Source organism: Asterias amurensis, chromosome 20 (assembly GCF_032118995.1).
Source record: "Asterias amurensis chromosome 20, ASM3211899v1".
NCBI lineage: Eukaryota > Metazoa > Echinodermata > Asteroidea > Forcipulatida > Asteriidae > Asterias > Asterias amurensis.
The window spans coordinates 15,012,859-15,027,746 of NC_092667.1; the positions used below are offsets into that span (position 1 = coordinate 15,012,859).

The 14,888-nt window shown below is 39.5% G+C and overlaps 1 protein-coding gene across 3 annotated transcripts in view; it reads right to left on the bottom strand.

Moving 5' to 3' along the window:
* The window catches only part of LOC139952227 (transcription factor AP-2-epsilon-like), a 149,219-nt gene that overhangs the window by 59,904 nt on the left and 74,427 nt on the right, over positions 1-14,888 (bottom strand). For 2 of the 3 annotated variants that reach the window (XM_071951288.1, XM_071951289.1), the window contains one exon: positions 5,074-5,145. The exons of the other annotated variant lie outside the window; for it this stretch is intronic. In XM_071951288.1, coding sequence (XP_071807389.1) covers positions 5,074-5,145 — 72 coding nt within the window. The remainder of the gene's footprint in view (positions 1-5,073; positions 5,146-14,888) is intronic. 3 annotated transcript variants of the gene reach the window in all.

The window sequence follows — 14,888 nt, forward strand, 5'->3', positions numbered from 1 at the left end:
AGAAGAAAAAGGTGACGACACATATCCTTCCCAGAAACCCCTGGGCTTAAAGATTTGGCTCAATCGTCTTTTCTCTATGATCGAAATCGAACTAAGAAACAGCGTGAAAAGAGCCTGGCGTTACTCGATACCCAACCACTGAGTACAAGAGAGAAAAGCTCAAGGAAAATGTGGCTTGCCCAGAAGCATATTTCTGTCTTCGCGGCAATTTACGGACCAGGCGGTTCGTACTGAATACAAGCAATCATGGAGTAGAAAAGAAGGTCAAAGGTCGTCACCTCCAACTCGGTGACGTGCGATTTCTAGCCCAGCGTATAGGCTGATGGTGTTATAGATAGGTTAAACTGTGGTTTCTATGTATTATAATTATACAACATTTACAATATAGCCCGGGCATCTTGTCACTATACTGCGTGCAAAGGAGCAGACTCCTCAACATTAAAATGTAAATCTGTATGTTAATTCAGTCTTTGGACTGCGACAAACAGATGTTTTTTTACAATAAACCAGTAATAATAAAATAAAACTAAAACCCAAGATTGAAGTCATGGGGCTTGGATGAGAACGAGGTTGTAAATGAGTACACGTCGCCATTGCGTCACCGTTGAACGATAACCGGAAACCACCTGCCCGTATTTCTTTTTTAATTTAGATTAAAAAAAAAAAAAAATACCAGCAAAGCAGCACTATAGTGTGAACTATAAAGACGGTCTATAACATGCAAGCTTGACTAAAACAAACCTCAACCTAACACAAACTAAACAATGCATCACATTACTCAAAACATACCGAGAAACTAATACAACTAGAAGCCTGTAGTTGTTGTCAGTGTTCACACATAACTTCAAATTAAGTTATGTTGGTTAAATTAACCTGTCATCGAAACACTCATCATTACTTAAGTGTGTTTCGTAATGTTGTAACCCACCACAACACCAGTCTCGCACCAAACTATTGTACTCGTAGCCTACATACTAAAAACGTCCACATGACGGCGAGTGGCAATTGATGTAGAAATGGCCCATAAACTGTGCAAGTCACAGACAGATTTACTGCAGTGTTTAATCCGGTCGTTTTGTTTTGACGAGATCAAATGAGTTACCATCAATCACTAGTGTATGCTAGGTCGCGTGGCTCACCTAGTCTCTTGTGAATTGGCCAATTGGAGTGACCGAATGAAAATATCTGAGTCATTGTTTTAATATGGTAACGTACGTACATCATGTACAATCTCTCTGAGTTTACAGATTTGACAACGAATGTATGTAAAACCAAGTCATCTCTATCCCCCGAGTACAAATCTCCATCAGATATTTGACCCAACGTTTCGTAGTCTATTTTTTTTTTTTTTTGTACTTTCAAGCATTTTGTCAAATACCAAGTCAGTTTCAACGCTTATAATCATAGATATAGATGTATGCTTTTTAGCACAATTTTTTTTTCAACTCAAGTCAAAGGTCAAATATATTAATCTTCTGAGTGTTGGGTGATGGGACAGAGTGGTGAAAGAAATCTTGTTTCAATGCTCTGCATTAACACTCCAAATGTCAACAGCCGTGTCATTTTAAGGGTCTTGTCATCACTGGATGGAGGAGAGAAACGAGGCAAAGAAACTGAAGATAAAAACCCAAAAAGGAAGCGGTAAGGAACGGCTGATCTAGGGCTCTGGACATCCTTCTGCAACGCTCACAGAAATCAAATAATTTAATTGTAATTGGCCCATTGGAATATTCAGGAGTAAAAATCGATGTTAGAGTAGTTCTCCTCAGGATGCCTAGGCCCTCGAAAACACTTGGCTACAATAGGGAGATACATTCCGGGACACAAAGAGGCGATTCGACCGCCTTGTACTGAACCCTGGTATTGGGGTACCTGGGATACGGTGCCTTTCACGGGCTTTGTTTTTCTGATTGCGGCAGGTCGATTAGGTATTTTGTCAGGCTTTTGGAGGAGAGGGGGCAAGCATCGAAAATCTATTTCGTACTTTTGTCTGCCTTTCGTAAAATCATGTCGCAAACATGACGCGAGGAATTCGTAGGATTTACCGGATCGATGTTCTCAACAACATAGCACTACGACACATCATGGTGTATTATTCGTTCATTCAACTCCAGTATGGCAGGCAAAATCCCGGGCACTCCGAGGCGTTTATGAAAAGAAAATATTTCAGGCTGTATTCTAATTTGTCATTGACACAGATATTAGCGTTCCATTTACTTTCCATTACGGCTGCTATTTAGACGTGGCAGGACTGTGCAATTAAAAAACCGTCCTCGTAGGACAGGTGGAAAAACAAGTGAACCCGTAGCAAAGCAGCGGTAAACAAACGTGAGTTTTTAAAAAACATCGGATTGCTTTACAACTTTCCAAGATGCGGTAGTCATTTATAGGCCGAACGACGAGCTGCGAGGTTGGGGCATACTCTGCCCCAAACAATAGGACCTCTGCTGTCGCACTGCTGTAAACAAGCCAATAATTGCAGAAAGATAATCTTATGCCGTCCAAATCAATTTGATTGAGATGGAACGAGGGGCATGCAGCAGACGTCGCATGGCCGCTGAAAACAAATAAGAGCCGTTGTCAATAGATGAGGCTCACCCTGTGTTTGATGCGTGGTTGTCTATTTGCAGGGTACCCCGTGGTGAGAGTATGGGTGGTGTACTGGTGGCCGTAATGATGGCGAAGTTTCACCAAGACTTTGTTGAATAGGATCTTTTTGTGCACATTTCTCTTCTATGGTTGTAGCTATCCCTTCTCAAGGACTCTTGCCTAGATGCGGGAAACCTCAGTCAAAAAGTCTAAACAGAAACCCCCTCTTTGACTCCAAACAAAAGCTGTACTGCCCATCTCTTTTTTTCACCGACGCTCAATACATTACAGAGTATAACGACCCAAATGCAAACCACATTCTAGTGGAACTGTTCGTTATAAGCAGTCTGCTAACATACACAACTACCACTATTTCAGAGACCATTTATGTGATACAAAATAATTTTACTCCACTGCAGGAGGAAAGCCTCTTCACAAATTCTCCATCATTTGGTTTTTATTCACTCTATCCTGAGCTGTCTAGTGTCAAACAACCTGTGTGAACTTTCTTCTGTTCTGTCTCCCTTTTTTTGTCTGGTTGCTTTTAGTCCAATTGGTTGTTTGCATTCCCACCTGTTGCCATACTTCCATGTAAGGTGACCTGTATGCCCATCTTAATTTCTATGATTTTCTGGTTTTAATTAATAGCTTGCACTCTTGATTTCTTTCTTAGAGCCGCATTTGCAGTACGAATATTCAACCCATTTAAACAAACTTTCTGATCCATGTCTTTCAAGAAACTGATCAGCAAACCCCTAACTGTTAATCATGAAACATTAGTTTATCAAGTAGACTCTCGTCAGAGAAACCTAAACAACTTAAAAAACAAAAATAACAACAAAGTTTTGAAATAAAAGGAGATAAACTGAAGGGGCTAAAGGAGAGTATCGGGAAGATAGTGTTGAAGGAGGAGCAGCTGAAGACGGTGAATCACGAAGCAAGGCTCGGGTTGTCTTGGAGGCTTCCGAGAGGATTATCAAGAAATCCATTACGGAAGGTATTAACATGGCGGTGACACTTAGCAAGACTTTGACATCCCCCCCTCCCTCTCTATCTCTCCCTCATGTACATTGCATCACAAGCTGAGACATCACAAGCTGAGACAACAGAAACATAGGGGATGGACCTTGCTTCCATCCTGTGTCGTAGCTGTTGGTTGTCACTAAACATGAGATTGTGGAAGACGCTGTATTTTCATGGACTATTTCTGCTCGATATGTTTTTATTGTCCAAAGATTTTAACTTCGAGAAGACTCTGTTATAGGGTCGAAACGTCAGACCAGAAACTATTTTTTCAAGATTAAAAAAAAAAGGGCCAGACATGTTTTTTTCCCGTCTCAGGTTTTCTGCACTTAAAATCAAAATTTCATTTTAAAACACACGATATATTAAGATAAATATAGCACATAGAAATGTCACATTGGAGGCTTCCTTATTTTGATGAGTTGTGGACAATAAGAGAAAGTCCAGTAAATCCCCATGGGTGTCTGTTCTGTTGATTGATTGTCTTTCTGTGAATAGGGGGACCATACCAGACCAATCCCCCTAGTCTTCACGACTGATCGTCCCCCATTGTATCTTGAGACAGCTCGCTGCTTTCTCTCTATTTTCTGGGGGTAAGCCTCAGTCTGAGCCCGTTAAATGACACACTTTGTTAAACAGGGGCAACTCGCCGGAGTGGTTGGAAAGTGGCTTTGTGTTTAAAAAAAGAAGGGAAAAAAGGTTCTATTTTGTTGTGCGGCGCAAGAGTTCCTTATTCTTTTCAAACTACCTTACCAAATGGCGTGCATAATTGGCTGTAGTAAATATAGGGATACAATGGAAGTATGCAACATTTTCAATAGGTGTTTTCTGCTGGCTTTGTTAGAACCAACCAGTCCGCATTGATTGATTGTACATTATATTTCATAACTTCTACGTTGACGTGCTGTGTGGCTTGTTTAGGGGGAATCACCACCCTAATTTGTTCATTAGAATGCAGTGGTATTTGAGAGTTTTCATGTACGATATCAGTAAATAGAACAATTTACACTGTAATGGAGTGTGAAATTTCTCTACAACAACAGTAACTTCAGCTGCATCACTGCTTATCTTTCTATTAATACTTAACGAACAATATACATCTTAACCATCACGAAAGATTTCAAAGTACCAGCTGTTGCAATGTTTACCCGACGTTGTGATCTGTGTGTCTTCATCAGTCGCTGGACATACACTGCGATTCGCTCATATTATAAATTAGTTAATATTTGCAATCTCGTTCACCCAAAACATAAACCCTTACACGAATGACTAGTTAGGGCCAGGAGGCCTTAGTGGTATTTTGTTCACATTGTTGGCCTTGTTCGGGTCTATAGCGCCCAATCGAGAAATTCACCTTACCATTTCAAACCGTCAACTTGGATCGAGTTTTAGTGAAAAAAAACGAGGCTCTGTTTTCTGACTGACGAAAAAAACAAGAAGAATATGAGATTATTGTCTAACCTTGAAAGGGTCGGAAGCCTCCATGTACCAAGGAACTGTTCTGATGACGTCAATACCGCATGCGTGGTTTCTCTGGGCATTGGAAATAAACAAAAAACGCGCCATCCAATTTACTTTGGGCTCAGAAATTGACAAATATAGAGAAGTAGAAAAATAGTGAATTGAGATGGTTATGAATTCATGCTTGTTTTGGAGCCTCGTTGGTTTTAGTTTGACTGAAAAAAAAAAGTTTAAAAGAGGGGAAAAATATGCATTAACTCATTCAGAAAACCCCATGTGTTACATTTTGTGCCATGGTTTACCTTCAATGGCTAGTAAAGCGTGACTTCACGCCAGGGGAGCGTGACAAGTGTGATTTCACGCTAGGGGAGCGTGACAGTTGGTGTAGTTTCACGCTAGTATGATTTCACGCTAAGGGTGTGCATACAGATAGCAGAGTTTTAATTTTATCAATTTGAGGAAAGGAAAGACAAATTAGATTTGCATTAATTTCTTTGGCTTGAATAATTAATTTAAATATTTATTTATTTGATTGTTCGATGGCTTGCTTGTTTGTCTACTCAATCAATGTATGGCAAGTGTGAATTCACGCAAGGGCATTCAAACCTACACCACTGTTCCAAGTTGATTAAAGACTGACCTAAATCTCGATTGACTCTACGTTGTTGATTGACTTCTCACGAGATTTGATTGACACTGACAGCTATTTCTTAGTGACAAATGATATCATCATCATTATCATTACCAACTTGACTTATTCCTAACCTACAATCGGCACAATATTGCACCGAGGTGACGAGCTTGAACTCAGGGTTATTTATGACCGTCTCACCGACCGGAACATGTCTATAAACAACCACATCGCACTAACCTTTCATCAACTGGTCATACCATTTACTAAAACATCATCAACAATTTTCTTTTCAACGTATCAGAATAAATCGTTTAATATTTTTATTTGGAGTCTTCCGGGTCGCAATCGAATAAGAAGGAAAAAGTCGACAATATTTACTGCTTTGGATTGTCAATAATAAATGTGAACACGTGCGGGGCTTTCTGTGAAATCCCTAAGGAAGTCGTGTCCCCAATAGACACTGTGATTTCCAGTGTGCTTTTCAACTGTAGACAGATTGGTGTCATACTAGTCTTCCTCTATGATGACTCTATTGATGATTTCATCTTAGATCCACAAAAAACCTTTACAACCTCCCTCAAAACACATAACAGATGCCTACATTACAATTGTAGGCTGAATAATCCTTTCTATGATACAGAAGACAGTATGTACATGATACCCAAATACTATGGTACGTCAGGAACAAAGCCCTGCAGTAGAAACAAAATAAAACTTCAATTCGAAATAAAAAACAAAATAAAAAAATACAAGCATTTTTGCCGGTAAATTACAAATCACACCTACACAGTGACGACTTGAAATGGTATCAATACTTGTTAACTGACATCACAATAAATACAACACATACTGTAATTGACAGATCTTTTTCTTATGGCTATTTTCTACACAAACGCCTATGATCAAAGCCCCATCCAAACGTGCACACGCCGATAATTTGGCTGTACACTAGAACCTCCATACTGGAATGTACCGTAGCCCCACCGAGGAAAGGCACATCAATCAAGGTGCTTGGTTTAAGGCAACTCTCGATGATTTACGACGAGGCTTAAGGGCCACAATTCCGTTGTCCTGAAGGGAGCCAACAATTTTAGACCGATGAAAGATGGGTTTGGATCTTTACTCTATAGACCTTTTTTTATTTAAGAATATGGATCAAATGACAGGGGGGGGGGGTGGTGGTGAGGATAAGACATTCAGTACAGGAGAGTTGAGACTGGAAAAAGCTTGACGAGTATTCTTAATATACATTAGGAAGATATGCTAATTAAGGAACGTAACATGAATGTGGGCAAGATGAGAAGTCATGTCACATACTCATCGAGTATGTGATGACGTCCTTCAAAGAACACTGACAATCATGAGGAATGCGCATGCTCATAGACCTGCGACTTGTAGGCCTAATCATAATATGGCCCGAACGGCAGTTTGCGGAGCATGTTTATCTAAAGATTCATGTATTTAGTTGAATTTATGTTCACTTGAGACAGTTCAATTGTTTTCCTGCATCAGTTTAAATTGTTTGGCATAATGAGTTAAAAATGTGATTTTTCTGAATGCGCATGATCAATAATCTTTTTTTTTCATGAAACGTTTTGACCTGGGTCTATTGTTACAGACCCACAATGTTTTATTTTGTAAGCCTTCTTTTATTTTAAATGAGTCGTCCCCCTTTGACATTCGCTATCACCTGTCACCACTAGCAAGTGTGCCTAGGCAGGTAGAAAGGGATTACGGTTAACATATCTCACCTGAAAACAATTTTACATGGACGGTTTTTTTTGACGCCCGAGTAGATCCATCTCTGTCAGAGCACAGAGACAATGAGTATTTCCTTTCCAACTCCCCCACCTGTGGATGGTTTCTTTCTGAGTCACAATTTTCAATTTCCTTCGTCAAAACTTCCTCTCAAAACCAGAAGGAGAAAGTCCACTGGGGGAAAGTTGCACTTCAGAGTTATTTTGAACTTCGGGTTTACTTGTCTCGTTTATAAGGCCTAATTCGTGTTTGTCGGTTAAGGTTGAGTGATGTTATAAAGTGAGGGATTGCTGAATATAGCGGCATTTGTTTACAACGATTCAAGTTCCAAATATGCTTATTGTGTGATGCTCTTCAACCAGTCTTGGAAAAGAGATACAAAAACAGTTAGGTCCTTTGTCATGTAATGGGAATTAGAACTATCTTTACCACTGTGTAAGTAGGGAACCAGATAGTGATAATGAGAGCCAAAGTGTTTTGGAAGAAATGCCATTGATACACATTGTAATGACATCGTCGTTATAACACGCCATAACAAAATGATCTTTGTGTTTAAGGATTAAGTTGGTTCTCTTAAAGCGTTTGTTAGTCTGTGTTATAAATTAACCATAGTGTATTATGATATTTAGACATGGGTTTCGTTGACAGAGAATGACCTACGCCCTGGATGTCCCAATAATGAATGCCGTTGACTTTGCGTCCCAGTGTTGTCCAAACTTCCACCCTGCAGTGATCAGGAGCTCCAGGCCTAGCATGGGACGATGATGCCCCGGGCAGATCGATCTGTGAGTCGTGGGGGAATCCACCAACCTAACATTTCACTTTGAGAAATATTGGTCCTTATCTAGCCAGACGACGACAGGGTAAAACTCCACCAACTTTTCATCAACGTGGCTAGAGTTTCCTCCATTGGGGAACTGAAAGGCCAGGAGGCGGCCATCTTGTCTGCGCAGAGACGACATATCCTAGCATAGCAACGGTCATTGGACTGTTCGATGGCGCCGTTTTGATCTATGCCCATTAAACGCTCACTTAGTTATGACGTTATACTATGTAATAAAGGTGCAAATTCGCAGTGACATTGGGCTGCATTTACGAGGAGTGTGCGTGATGTCAATACCGAACTAGTAATAGAGGCCTACTTCCAGAGTGGCAGGGTGACAAGGAGAAATCGTGCATGCGTTTTTGTTCTCTAATCATTACAATTTGATTTATTATGCTCGGCCAACTTGTTCATCTTGACGATTTGAATTCTTTGTTTGAGATGACAATATATACATGAGCAGGCTATCTGAAGACCATCGCATAATAAAGAAACAAAAATATCTGCACATGTTGTGATGTTTTCTTTGGCGCCAATTGTTCACGCAGGAACAACATGCTGAAATTATAAACGGGTTACAAAGCAGTGAAAGACCAGCCGTAATTTGGTAATAAACACCCGGCTTCCTGCGACCATGAGACCTGCTTCAATTTGACGTTCAATAATAAACACTTCTAATCTGATTTTACAAATTTGTGTCCCTCTCCTTCTTGATTTTCGTTCTGTGCCCCAAATTTATTGGAATGTGATCTGGGATAACATCTGCCTTTAATATAGTGGGGTCCCTGTAAAATCATCTCAGTGCGGGGCTTTATGCCACTGTGTCCCCACAGACGGCTACAAAAATCGAAGTTAAAATCATCTTTCCGGCTGGAAATCAAGCAGTCATGAATCCGGCTAAATTTGTCTTTAAAAAAAATAGGAAAGGATCGGACTACCGATAAAAATCGAAGGGCTTTTATGCTGCGATCTTGACAATAAGTATGGATCTACGAGCCGTAAACACTCACGAGTAGAGAACTAAATATGACGCATGGGAATTGGCAAAAACAAACGGGGGACAATAATTAACACAACTCAGAGATTTCGGAGAATTGGGCTTTGATTAAATTCAAATTGAGAATTTCTGTTTAGTTTTCTTCCTTTCTGCTTCTTCATTCCCTCAAAGTTATATTTTACATACGGATCTATTTCTGAGCAAAGAGTAATGGATTATAACAATCGAACTTTTAGAAACGCGAATTTATTGACCTCAATAAATGTACATGGAAACCAACTTTACTGTGTTTTTTATGCACTTGTTTTTGCTGAGGTCAATAAAATAATAAAATAATTAATTATAATTTTATATTTTACCCATTTCACGTTTTATGTAGGACTTGAAAAGATGATGATCCAATTCAAACAAAAAGGAGTTGCATTAAATCCAGTTGCTGCTCGGAATCACTGAGTGAAAATGGGTAGAATATTTGAAGGCGGAACGGCAGAGTGTGTTATATCAAGTAGGATTATGGGCTTGGGAGCTGGGAGCCCATCCGGTCTATGTATGGCGGGAACAGCTACGCGCTCAAAATAAAAAAAATAATAACTGGAAATAAAACAAACGCAGGACAGCCCACACTTGGCAGATGGGAAGTTACTTCGATATCAGTAGCGCAAAAAGCTTTACTCTGGAGCGTAATCTTGAATAATACTGGCTTTTAAAATGCATGGTAGCGTGATGAGCAGTGCATAGAAGACTCTCTGACAATCGCGGTGTGTGTGAGTAAAATCCCCACGAGATTCAAATGAAATCCGCAGTGAGAAAAAACAAATTCCGGGGAACACTGACTTTGAAAACGCGTATAATGACTCATTAATCATAAAGTCAATGCATTATAGATTCTGGTTTGTTAATTAGAGTGAGGGAGTAGGGGGAATGGGGAGGGGGTGAAAAACTGGTGGACTTGGTTTGAAGCGTCTCTGGTGACATTTAAATGCATAGACGGGGAATAGTTGCAATCAATCACAAATGGGGGAGTGGGGAATAAACGGTTACAAAGATGCAAATGCCGGCATGAAGAGAGAGAGGGGGGGGGGGCGGGGTATGTAGTAATTGGAATCATGAAAAAGGTTTGGGTAAGAACAGTTCATGCCACTACATGACGATGGGAGAATAGACGGCATAACATTATCAAAACAAAACTTTGTTTAAATCTGAAAGTCCACATCCAGTACTGCCATGGTTAGAGAAAAAAAAATGCAAAACATTGCGGCCGAGTTCAGTCATCAAACAACAATTTGCATCATTCCCTTATTTAAAGCGATCTTGTTCAACTTACTTTTTTAATGGTAAACAAAATGTGTAATTCGTCCACAATAGCATGCGAATTTACTGGAAATTCAGCTTAGCATGTTTAACATTTTTTGCTTTCTGGTTTAAAACCACACATTCCAACAAGTAAACGAACGACCTTCTTCATCTTCTCTTCTTGCCGACTTCACAAAAAGGACATTCAATTCAGCCCCAACGCGTCCCGCCAGACTCCCGAGGCCTGCCAGGGTAGTGACAGACGAAGATCCTTTCGAACCATCGGGGTTAAACCGGTAAATCTCCCCGTCCAACCTGCAGCACGACGCGCTGGTCAAAGACCTCTTTTATCCGGGTACGGGGGAAAGATTGCCGGTCACAAGCTGAGAGAGCGGGGCATCGGGTTGATCGGGGGCCTCTGTTCGGGGGCCCTCTGATCGGGGGCCCCCGTCAGGTCCCATCAAGGCTCTTGTGTCCTCATACCGCGTAGGTGGCGTAATGAGTTTCACAGAACACTAGAGTTCACTTCAGGTTAACAATTTTCTAACAAGAAAAGTTCTTTATTCGTGAAAGTTTGAGATATACTGTATGAATCTACTGTGTAACTTACTGTGTTGTCATTGTTCATTCTTTCTTATCTATCCACTCACTACGTTTGTACAAACCAAGTAATATCTTTCGGATTTCCTGTGGTTTGGTATTTCTGCACTAAGTAGCCCTACAAATATAAACTTATTCACAGAGCATTCAAAATTCACATTGCCTTAAAATGACATTTATGCTGACATTATTGTTGTTGTAAAAAAAATATGGAGAAATTCTCGCCAAACGAACCTTTTTCAAAATGTCAAGGGACATTTTATGAGGAAGTCATAAAATGGCAAACTTGTAAGGGAACCCATTTCGTTGTATTTCGTTTCTCCATCACATACTTACTACGGAGTTTAGGAAAGGCTTTTGTCCAAATGTAAAAAAAAAAAAAAAATAGGTTTTGAAACATTAAATTAGTGTAACAATGTGGCCGAATGCGTCTCACGAAACGAAATGTTAACCAGCGTATAGGGTCAAAATGTTAACAATGATGCATTGAATGTAAGTAGAGCAACATCGACGGGATTATCCCACAGTTATAAATGGTCATAAGCATAACTTAAAAGATGAAAAACATGTTAAACTTTACTAAAAAAAACTATAACCATGTGTACTTGAGAAAAGTAAGTGAGACATCATGCCTCGACATAACTCATAAGATGCTCTAGAATAGTAAAGATCGTAGGTTCGAATCCCACCCTAGTAATATTGATTCACTGGACTCGGGTATACAGTGAGTACACACATCAGTGTAAAAGGTAAAACCAAATCAAAAACTTAGTGTAGTAGTCTCCCGACTAAAACAGACCAGCACTGAGGTTATGATAACCCAGTTGATGGATTTATATAGTGGGTATACTGGGTGCAAGACTCAATCCCTCTGATGAGTAAACTATAACCCTTGATCAATTATAGGTCCATTCATAAGTAATTTATCTTCCCTTATCCCTAAAGGGTTACACTACATCCACGGACCTAATAGGTGAGAGGGGGGGGGGGGAATGAAGGGGGCAACCGCTTCTAGTACACTTTACATGACTTGGCCCCCAATTAGAACTGGGAAGTGTACTTCCATCATCGCTCTGTGATTTATTGTGAAAATAGTCTAGACATTTGTAGAATTAAACTAAAAACGCCTGTCACTGTACTCCATATATTGATACCTTGTTTGATACCCAGACTCCCCCTGACACATTGCTATGGGTTAACGACCTGGGATGTGGTGGTCGCCTGTTTCAACAAGGTACTCTGTTGCAATTAATCATCTTAATACTGTCCAAACTTTCAAATCAAATCATTATGACAGCTCTTGTGACGACCACTGAAATGCTACTCCAACTATACCTGTCATACTTTTTACATATTTTCAAATGTGGAAAAGTGAAACACTGCCTCTGAATTCGTGTAGAAATTTACACTAAATCGTTTGACATTTGTTTGAAAGATTTTGTTCAGTGCATTGGCATTAGCAAATGGCCGTTTAACTCAGACGAAAACATTGAAGCTGATATAAATCAGGATCAGATCACGACGGCCATATTCCACAGGAAAGTACACACCACGCAATAATGTTATTTGTAAATGTCTTGAAGATGTCTCCATGTTTTTGTCTATGAGGCCAGTTAACTCAAAATGCTAAACCCACGTGCATGAATTGAAAATCAAGGCATCATACCACTGAGATTGCTTATCCGTATTGAAATGTAGGTCTAATCCATCTACCTCTGGACTAATAGACTTTCCTAATTTCCTTGCCCTTTACCACCTTTGGCTAACACAGTCACAGATTCGACTCGACAAACTATTAGTATTAAACCAATTGGTTGCATTGATGAGAAGCCTTTTTCAGGTCTAATTAGTGGCCAGCAAAAGATGCTGGCAGTTGTCCAGACTTCCAGCTCTAAAACCCATTCCCCTATGTCTACCTAAACAAATTGTCCTGTTAAGTTTGGTTAAATTCATCATTTTTGAACTAGTACACTGAACGTATTTGATACTATAATATAGGTCTCAATCTTCCTTTCAACCAACAAAACTACTCATATTTTGATTTTGCACGTGAATTGCAAAATCTACGGTGAAAGTGCTGGACCAAATAAGAAAGTTAAAACCAAACTAAGGAAGCCACCAGAAAGGGCAAGTGATGCAAAATGTGCCTGGAGCACAGCTCTGAATCCTAGCGTTACTTCCCTTGCATATCGGACGTAAGAGAAATCAACGATGAGTGAATTCTTCCTCGTGTTAGCCGCAAATTAGGCAAAGTTAAAGTTTATACATAGTTATTTTCTGACATAGTTTTGTCATATCAGGCAGTGTTCATGCTCCATCACATAATATATTAATGACTGATGTTCACATTTGGTGAAGTGTGTTTTCATTTTTGGTGATTCTCAGATTTAAAAATGACAAATGATGTCAACTCATACCGAGGCTGGATGGGACAAAATAGTCTGCCCCCTTTGTAGGACAGATGTGATGGTAGCTAGGTATAATGACCTATTGATAGGTCACAATCAAACCCTTAACGTCACCCACTAACATAACTAGTGATCATATCTGAAGTTTCCTGACACGCCCTTGCGCCCGGTTTGTTCATGAGCATAAATTGTATCGGCCCAGATAGCTTAACCCGGGTGGCAATAATTGTCAATGAAAACCATTTCATTTCAAACGGAATCCGTTCTTAAAATATAGTTTATAACTATCAACAGATGCATCTTACCAAATAAGCTTTCACGGTCATTCTGGAGTATTTACTCTATGACCCTATCTATAAACTAAAAAATTCAGTCATACCAAAATATATGAAGGTATAACCCAAAATTTTCTAATGCTTTTGAATACAATTAGTGTTTGAAAGAACCCAACTATCACGCTGAGACAGTCGATGTCAACGCATCTTCACACGTCTGTAATTAACACATGCACCTGTTTGCTCGATTCTAAATTAGACTCAAAGGAGAGTTGTCAACAGATTGAGTTTCGGTAATGCTGTATTTAATTTTGAAGACGCAGAATACAATTTGGAAGTAGGAAGCAAATACTTAGGGATTGACAGTAATTATATCGACACAGCCAGCACACCTTGTAAGCCTTGTTATACAAATCTAAATAATCGGTGTCCAATTATGAAATTGATTGAAACAACACCCACAATAATGTAAACTAAATTAGTGACAAAGTCAATAACTCATTAACCCGAGAGTGACTTGTTGAAAAGATTGACATTAAACCCCAAAACAATTAAGACATGCTCTAAATAAAACACAGCGTGGGTTAAATCTGATATTTAAAACACATCTCTTAATAGTTCTTAACAACTACTAGCTATCGCTCTTAACGGTCAATCTCTTTATGGCTAGTCTCGTTTCAAGTTGTTAACACCTGACCCGCTCAACCTGCAATCTGTCTTATTACTCATTTATGACAGGTTGATTAGCTAGTACTACTTTGCCACGCTAACTAATTGGACTTGTCATTTGTTTAAGACATTTTTTATTTTTTATAAAAGCGTGTGTAAGTATTCAACACTGATTAGTGAGTGAGGATGTTCAGATGACACAACTGTCAAAATGACACCTGGTTCACGGACACTTATTAATGAATATTACAGTTTATACAATTGCAGCCGTTTGTAAATTAACTGAATTCGTAATAAATCATAAATGGCAGTAAGACAAACGTAAAACTTTCACTAATTTCAGAGTTAAGACGAATGA